General features: G+C 41.2%; 1 protein-coding gene across 1 annotated transcript in view; it reads left to right on the forward strand.

Moving 5' to 3' along the window:
• npr2 (natriuretic peptide receptor 2) overlaps nucleotides 1-9221 on the forward strand; it is a 51280-nt gene continuing 42059 nt past the window's right edge. Inside the window, exon 1 of the mRNA XM_067483422.1 lies at nucleotides 1-1010. Within this exon, the coding sequence (XP_067339523.1) occupies nucleotides 314-1010 (697 nt within the window). The 5' untranslated portion in view covers nucleotides 1-313. The remainder of the gene's footprint in view (nucleotides 1011-9221) is intronic.

Consider the following 9221-nt stretch of genomic DNA (forward strand, 5'->3'; position numbering starts at 1 on the left):
ATGGAGATTTTCATTTAGTGGAAGGGCCGCGGTGCGCTGGAGCACTCGCTTAGGGAAGTACGGGAACTTTGTTTGACGTGGATTTAAGCAGCGCGGACGCATGGCACAGCCGGGCTGGCACATGAGAAATCATGCCTTTAGCGACTTTTTTTGAGTTTTGAGAGACAGTGAAATAGACTCACAGAAAGAGTGGAAAGCAGATACGTATGGTTTGGTGTCGGTGTGCCACAGCCGGCCGTGTCTCCTCTCCAAACGGTGCGCTCTCACTGGCCGTACTTTGCTGTCTGGGACTTCCAAGCGGCTGGGACGCAAAATGGGAAGCAGAGTCTTACTGGGATGGTGTATGCTTGCGGTGTTGTCCTGCTGTCTCCTCCCGGGCTGCAGAGGTAACATAACCGTGGCTGTGATGCTCCCGGACAACCACCATAAGTACCCGTGGGCTCTGCCGCGCGTCCTCCCAGCTATCCTCATGGCGCACGAGGACCTGCACGTCAAGCACGGGTTGCTGCTCGGCAGTTTCATCAACATCCTCAACTACAGCACCGAGGACCCTGCCGTGGGCTCGTGCGCCGAGAGCCGTGCGCAGGTGGTGGCCGTGGATGCCAAGCTTTATATGCGCCCGGACGCTTTCTTCGGACCCGGTTGCGTGTACCCCCTTGCCTCTGTGGGGCGTTTCGCATCCCACTGGAAACTCCCGCTTATCACAGCCGGTGGACCCGCGTACGGCTTCGACAAGCAGGAGGAGTACCAGACCATCGTGCGCAGCGGGCCCTCCACCACCAAGCTGGGGGACTTCGCCAACGTCCTCCACACGCACTTTAACTGGACGTCCCGGGCTTTGGTAATCTTCCACGATGTGCGGCACGACGACCGGCCGCACTACTTCCTCTCGGAGGGGATCTTCCTGAACCTGAAGGAGGAGATGAACATCACGGTGGAGGCCCAGCCGTACGAGGACGACATGAAGGACTACAAAATGCTCCTTACTTTCATAAAGGGGCGCGGGAGAAGTAAGTTCATGCTGCAGAAGAAGTGGTTGAAAGTGTGATTGAAAGTGTTGAATCCTAGAAAAATGAAGGCCTTGGGTGGTCAGGTAAATCCAAACGCGAGCCAGATCACCCTCAAACAACTTTCAGTTGATTTCTTTTTGTGACATTATCTCAAATTAAAGCACATCACAGGCAACTAACACAAATTCCTGTGGATGCAGAAGGAAATTCCCTTAATTGGATGAAAACAAATTGGTTACATTGTTTAAGATCTACAATCAGATGTACACCTCTGTTTTAACGGGAAAAGAATCAAATGCGTCTGTTTTTATTGGGAACTTTAATGAAAGCTGTTCTGCTAAGTGCTGCAATAGGAGACTCCTCTATTTTAGGACGAGGTCAGAGTAGGTATAAACACGGGTAGTCTGGAAAAGGTGCAGGGAAAACCTGTTTATTCCGGTGTAGTTAGTGAGGAATGTTTAGGCTGTGGGCAGTCTGCTGCTGCTTTATTGCCTGCGGAAGACCACCACCTGCGTTTTTTAAAAAGAGAGAGAGAGAGAGAGAGAGAGAGGGGCACAGAGGTCAAGAGCAAATGGCTGCCCTCTCAGTCCAAACAGACCTCGTATGTGTAGTTTACTTGCCCCTGCAGTTCTCTTGTACTGAACATCCAAAAGAGTTTTGTCTGTGCAACAACAATTTGTGCTGTGCAGCCGGGGTTTGTTCAAATGGGGAGAAGTTTATTTTGAATTTTGGTGGAGATCCTAAAGCTTCCAAAGACAGCAGGGGATCAGGTGGAAAGTGAGGGACATGTGTGTAAAATTATGCACAAGACATGTAAAGTATTTTCTTTGGAATGTTAAAGCCACAAAAACATAGAGTTAGTGTTTTTCACTCCGTGGAAGCATCACACAGAGAAAAGAAGAGCTGCAGCCTAATGTTGTGAGCAGCATGGAATATCATGCTTTCTCTCCAACTTTAGGAGCAATGATAATATATTAATAAACGTTTCCTCAAGTTGTGGAACAGTCATTCGGTTTTTGTCACAAAAAGAACAATTTTTATGATCAAGCGTTAATTTCAAGTGCTGGATAAACTGGAAACATTGTGAGGCAGTTGTGCTGCTGTGAAAAATGAACTGTGTGATAAAGAGTGGGGAGTGTGGCTTGTGCAGGCGCACAGTCTGGTTGTGCATGAGGAGAGACAGACAGTGAGAAAACCAAGTGCATGATCGCAGCATTGATTGAATGCATAAGCAAAGTGTGCAAAATGACACATCCTTGTATCCCCCCATAGCTGGAATCAATGGCTTTGTCAGTTGTAAAGTTACTGCAGCCCGGTAATGCATGTATGGTGGCTGTAACTCACTTGGTAAGGCAGTTGTCCACAGCGTCAGTGGTTCGATCCCTGGTCCCGGCTACGTGTCGGGACACTGAACCCCAAGTTGCTCCCGGTGGGTCAGGTGAGCACCTTGCATGGCGGTGTGTGTGTCAATGGGTGAATGGGAATCAACTTTGTTAACCAAGATTTCTTTGCATAAAAGCGCTATGTGAATGGCCATTTACATGTTATTAAGTCAAATAAGAATAATATAAATTATGTTTATTTGTATTATATCTGTGCCTTAAGCTGCAATCAGAGCGCATCTAGCTTAGCATAAAGAATGGGAGCATGACTATCATAACTAGCCTACAGTGCATCGTTAAAGGGGCCATGGAAGCAATTTCCCTGTGTTTCTATTAATAAGCTTGGCCAATGACACCGTGACATCCCCTTTGTAGTATGAAGCACAGAGAGAGAGTTTGTAGTAGATTATTTATCTATAATTTAACATTCTTATTGGTAAAACGAATTTGCAACTGAAAATTCTAATGTTTACAACTGATATATAAAGCGAGTGATAAATTAACTATAACAATGAATACGTTGATTAGGTACAGTTTAAAAGTTTTATAAAGTACATCTTTATAAAATATTTCATAACGTACTCCTTATGAGGAAGTTGTTCCTTTCTTCCTAAATCCTCAGGATCCTAAAATTATTTGCAGAAACAAACACAAAAAAATAATAGCACAACAAAAGTATGTTTACTTGTAATTACTGAAATAATGGTCCACACAAATTAGTGGAGCCAGTCACAGTGTTAGGAAAATGAAAATTCTCTTAACTGAGACTACCCAAACCTTCAGCATCAGAAATACTAACAATGTTTTTTATGATTTTGTTTAATTTTCACCTGGTGTCACATAAGAAAACACAGTCACAAATAATAGATTTTTCCTTTAGGTTGGGGGAAATTGACAGATTGAGGTAGTTCTCAGAGATACTAACGGTTCAAATTTCTGTGACCCTTCAAAGTACAAATGCCTTAAATTTATACTAATAGACAGTTTGAGCATTTGTTGGCTGTAGCCTGACACTCAGTTTGAATGCTTGTGTTATTTACATTCACCATTCTGAAACACATTTTTAGCTGATCTGAGCATTTATGTATAGTACAAATATTTATCTGCCTCATGGGAATTTGGAGGGATTTGGAGGGAATCAGGTTTGGAACTATCTCAACATCTCCGAGCAAAATCTGCTTCCAACCAGTGAATTGTAGAGAATTATGGTTTCTGGCACCGTAAAACAAACCAAGTTTTAAAGTTTTAAACATCTTAATCTGTTGTTACAGTAACAGTGTCAACAAATAATGGAATAAACACAGAGTAAAGGTAATTAAAGGGCGGTGCAGCCAATAGGGGAAGAGGTGAAAGGTGCAAGCCACCGAACCTTCACATATACCAGATGAATTATGGAGCAGGCGCAGTGAGCTAGAAGTCACAGAAGCTGATGATTTTGTCAGGGCTTGTCTTGGTTTAGCATTCCGCTCACTCTAGACAGATAGTGTACAGATATATCTTGGTTATAAGCTCTGTAGAGTCATCTAAGTCATTCAAAAGGCTAAGTCCCCGTTACAAAGGAAAACTAGATCTTTTAGTGTGAAGCCACACATCACTGCAGCTTTGACAGCTGACCAAGTCATCGCACATGGTTCCAGAATTAAACTCTCTACCGCCACCAAGTCTAATTCCCCAAATTCCTCATTTTAATACCTGGAAAATACAGATGTGGGAAGAAACCACATAGTCTTATTCACATTTTGAGGAACAGAGGCTACTACTCGAACTAGAGAACATTTTACTGCTGATACTTACTTTTACGCCTGTGAAAGGCTTGTAATGAAATAGTTTTCCTTAAAGGGTTAACTCACCCAAATTACAAAATAACTCATCTCATATGAGAACACACAGGCACTGTTTCTGGAAAGACATGCTTCTGTTAAATTGAAAATGCCATGCACCTGCATTATATTGTGATGGACGTGAAAATCTCAGAGATGGATCTAAAGTGTGTGTGTGTGATACTGCTGTTTTATTTATGTAATCTGGGTGAACTGACCCTGCAAGTAAAGGTTTGGAGGTCTGGTGCAGCATGAGATGAAAGCAGCAGTCGGAACATTGTGAATCTATTCCAGCTCCCATTGCACTGCCCTGTGACACTCTTGCCTTGATGCTTTTCAGTCCATTAATGGCACACAAGAGGGAAGATTTTGGTGGTGTGAGTGGAAGAACACATCAGGCTTTTTTTGAGTAATGTCCCATTGGCTCATAGCTCCTGATGAGTGATGAAAAGGGAATCTCTGCACAATAAAGCTCAGGTGGTGTCGCGCTGTTACAGTAATTCTGTGTCCTGTTAAAAACACTCTCAAGATGCAACAATAGTAGAAGGTTTTGATGAACTATATCTAGCTTTAATGGATTGAGTTTGCAAAGTTGTCTACACAAAGGAATGCCACAGATGCAGAGCTACACATCATCTTTTTACAACAGAGTCGTAAAAGACCCGCAGACTGACTAGAGTGTGAAAAGACAAAGATCCTGAGCATAATATTCTTTGAACAAGTTTGATCTACAAGACAAACATGATGGTCATGTAAGAAAATCCAGCATAATCCAATAAAGAAGGCGACACAAACATGCAAGTGTAGCAAACCGCTTTACTTTCTGTTTGTGCACTTGCAGATAAATTATCTGTGGAGGCATCAAGGGGAAAAAAATTCCAATTTGCACTGTGTAATTCAAAATCAAATTTGGTTAAATTATGAAAATATATGTTACAACTATGCAGGTTTATGATTTGTTTCGTTTGCGGCAGAGTGTGCACACATATAATCTTTTATTTTGGACTAGTGCATCCAAGTGACTGTGTGCACTAATGAACAAAATGAAGAATACATCACCTTCAGTGATTTTTCCAACAGCTTCATTATTTATTTATTTCTAAACTATTTATTGGTTTCCAACCCTTTTGGTCATTTTGGGGGCTGTTGTATGTGCTGGTGTTAAGCTCTGCTGTGCTACACGAGTGGTGTTTGTAACATTTTGTCTTCCCAATGTGCTTTATATCAGACAAAACAGTGTAACGTTATAGAAGTATAACTTTAAAAGGAAATTTGCAAAATTGTATTTCTAATCATTTCAAAGTGTAGACACGTAGTGAAATTGACAAACATTTTAGTTAAATCCATCATTATTGGTCAAAAGGGTCATTAAACATTATATATGTACTATGTCCACTATAGTGGACTTGTGATGCTGCAGGTACAGCAGTGCTTGATGTCTTTGATGTCTGTCATATTAGTTCATTGGTACTAAAGTAAATGGTTGGGACGCCATTAGTTTTCCAGGGAGTGGACAAATACTTGAAACATTTTGAACTGCTAATGTCTATAGAGGCAAAAGTTAGATTATGTTTATCAGATTATGTCCCGATTCATCTAGTAGGTGTTGAGATATTTCACTAAATTCCTTTTGGCCGATCAGTAGTTCTGGAGGAAATGTCAGTGAACCACTGCAGTCACTGAGATTGAATAGTTCAGGCAAACTTTATGGCAATTCATGCTATGGTTGACAAAACCACAACGATCAAGCTCACGGTGGTGTCAGAGGAAAAGTCGGGGATCACTAGAATTAAACATTGTCTTCAACTGGGCAACGTGAATGTTTGTATAGCATTTCAAGGCAATAGTTTATGATATGATATTTTAGTCTGATCAATACTGTCACAGCTGCACAGCTGTCATAGTTGGTGGCCCGACGGTTAGTACTCGCCTCCCAGCTTGAGGATTGTAGGTTCAAAACTGATTGTACAGAGCTCTAAACCAGCCCCTGCCTGTATGATAAGAACAGCGTAAATCTTAATTTGTTGTTCAAGAATTTCATAATGGGATGCCCGGATTTATCTTAAATAAATGTGAAAGTTACTTGAATGCTGCTCTAGCAGCTTTATTGTCTATTTATGTTATTGTCTTGATCTTCTCTCCAGTGTAGATGAAAACATAACATGAGCATTATTATTACGTTTATGAAGGACTGATTGTGCCTCACCTCTTGTACTGCAGGTGTGATTCAGTTGTGGACAGTGACAATAAGTGAGTGAGTACCTGATGAAATTTGAACACTGTTTCTAATATTTCACATAGTGACTCCAAGTGCCTTTTAATATTACAAGTTCCTGAGTCCCACTCAAATGATACATAACCACTGGGGCCATTTGGAGCCACAGAATCAGAATCTGTCTCTAACAGGCAAAAAGTGGGCTGACAGAATCCACAGTGTAGTGTAGTCTAGTGTAGTTTTAATAAAACAGAGTAGAAAACACAGTCAGTGATGCTGAAAAGCCTGCATCCATCAGCTTTTCTCTAAATAATCACATCTAATGCCCTGGCATTGTACAGGAAATGATGACTCTGCGAGGAACAATGAAAATGACATTACTTATACATATAAATTCATAAGTACTGAGTACATCTGTCAGCCAATCAGAAATGAGCATTATTGTGACGTTGGATAAGGTGCTATTATTCACCGCAGCATGAGCGGCACACTTAGAAAAACAATTGTGGAACATAATAAAACTCCAACCTCTTAAAAAGTTATGCAGCTCTCAGGACATTCTGTGCTGTGCAAAATTATTCAACCCCTTTTCTGATTTCTTCTCTTTTTGTTTTTATCTCATACTAAATTGTTTCAGATGTTCAAACTGAATTTAACAAAATACATTGGCAGCAAACACATAATATGTTATTTTATTAGTTTAACTGAAAATTGTATTGACTGAATGAAAAGTGTGATGTAACTAGACCTGTGGGAAAAAGTATCCTTCTTTTTAAACTACCACTGTCAAAAAACTACCACACTTAAATCCATCAGCCTGGTCAGAGGTACAAAGCATTTTTAAAGCTCTGGGACTCTGTAATTCCACAGTGAGAGACACTATCTTCAAATGGAGAAGACATGGAACAATAGGGAACCTTCCCAAAACTGGCCAACTTTCCAAAATTTGGCCAAGAGCACAATGATGACTCATCCAGGACGTCCCAAACGATTCAAGGAAAACATCCAAGGGGCCGCTGGCCTCTTCCCTCTTAATAAAAGACAGTGTTCATGGCTCCACTATCTGAAAGACACAGGGTAGAAATGGCATCCTGGGAAAGTGGTGAGGAGAAACTTTTAAAGACTCATCTGAATACTGCAACATCACATCAGAGATGATCCTTAAACCTTTTTTGGGAATCTCCTTCAGACTAATGAGGCAAACGTTAAACAGTTTTGAGGACAGTGGTCCTAACACAGAGTTCCGCACAAATGTCACCGAGGTGGCAGTGTGATGATTTGGGGATGATTTGCTTTCTACCAGAGAATCCTGGAGGAGAACTTTAGCTCATCAGTCTGTGGCTTTAAGCTCAAAACAATGATCCCAAACATAAAAAAGTCCACTACAGAATGGCTCAGAAGAATCCGATTAAAGTTTCTTTGCCTCTGTAAAAACTATTATCATTAAAAGCTTGTATTTTGTGTTTGCTCAGGTTGTCGTCTTTGTTTTTGCTTGAAGATCTTAGAAGATCGGTTTGAGGTACACACAGAAAGAGAAGAAATCAGGAGGGTGTTGAGTATCTTTTTACAGCATTGTATTTCTCTTGTGAGGTGACATACTATCATGTTTCATCACACTTTCTGTGCTTAGATTTTTTTTTCAGTGTCCTTTTTGTGAGGTTTAAAAAAACCTAAACACTCAGAAACAGATGAACCGAATCTTTAGAAATGTTCATCTGAAGTCTGATCTGTAGGGAATACACCATATATCTGCCAATTCCTAAAACTGCAGTAGTTAGTGGGAAACTAGCAAACATCCTGGTTTTCACTGTTGAGAAATTCTGGCTCTACACTAAACACAAATCATTTGTTCTTTGGCTCAATTTTCCATCCAATCAATCAACAGGTTTTTGACAAACCCTGATAACTGATAACCACCAGACAAACAGGCCTGAAAACGTCACGTACCCACTGGAGGTAAAAACGAGACATGACTATAGAAAATTCTCGCAACAATCTTATGTTATGGAAATATAAACTTAGGATACAGTTATATAAATTACATAACAAGAGCATTTTGTGTAGCATGGAGAGCAGAGCAGGAACAGAGCTGATTAACATCCTGCAGTCTGTGAAGTGGAACAACTTGTACCAAACAATTGAATGTACTTTTGTGTAAAGAAAAAACCTCAGTAGGTTCATATACTGTACTGTATAACTGCTACAACACAAAGGACATTTTTCCCCCCGGCTGTGTAGCACATTTATGTTGGGAGTGGTCCAGCAGACAGCAGGACTACTTGGCGTGGTGAACCTTGTTGGAACAAATGAGAGTTGGGGTCTAAGCAGCAGCCGACTTCGGTCTAACACATGAGGAAACGTCTGCTAACTGGGAGCGCTGCCTCGCAGCTGGCAGCAGCCAATCTGACATACACTTCCAGTGGAAATAATGCAACTTTATTTTTTTTAATGACTCAACAGCAGGAGGGCGTAAGTGGGACGCTGAAGGTAGCGGGCAGACGCACAGTCACAGCCTGTAAAAGTGGTCTCAAGTTTGATTCCTGCAGCAGATTTACATTTAACTGCAGTAGCACTAAGCATTCTCCTTTATTTGGTTGTTTCTCCCTCGTGTCTGACTGATGGCTTTTTCCATCTTGATTATTTTTCTTTCATTTGTACATCTGCAGCGGACCAGTGTGTCAAAGCCTGACATTTATTATAATTAGACACAGGAAACGCTGAAATACGTGCCAGCTGCTGAAGTGTGTATCCACTGCTCAAATTATGCTGTTGATTTCAATACTGTACGTGAAAT

Source organism: Channa argus, chromosome 18, assembly GCF_033026475.1.
Source record: "Channa argus isolate prfri chromosome 18, Channa argus male v1.0, whole genome shotgun sequence".
Classification (NCBI taxonomy): Eukaryota; Metazoa; Chordata; class Actinopteri; order Anabantiformes; family Channidae; genus Channa; species Channa argus.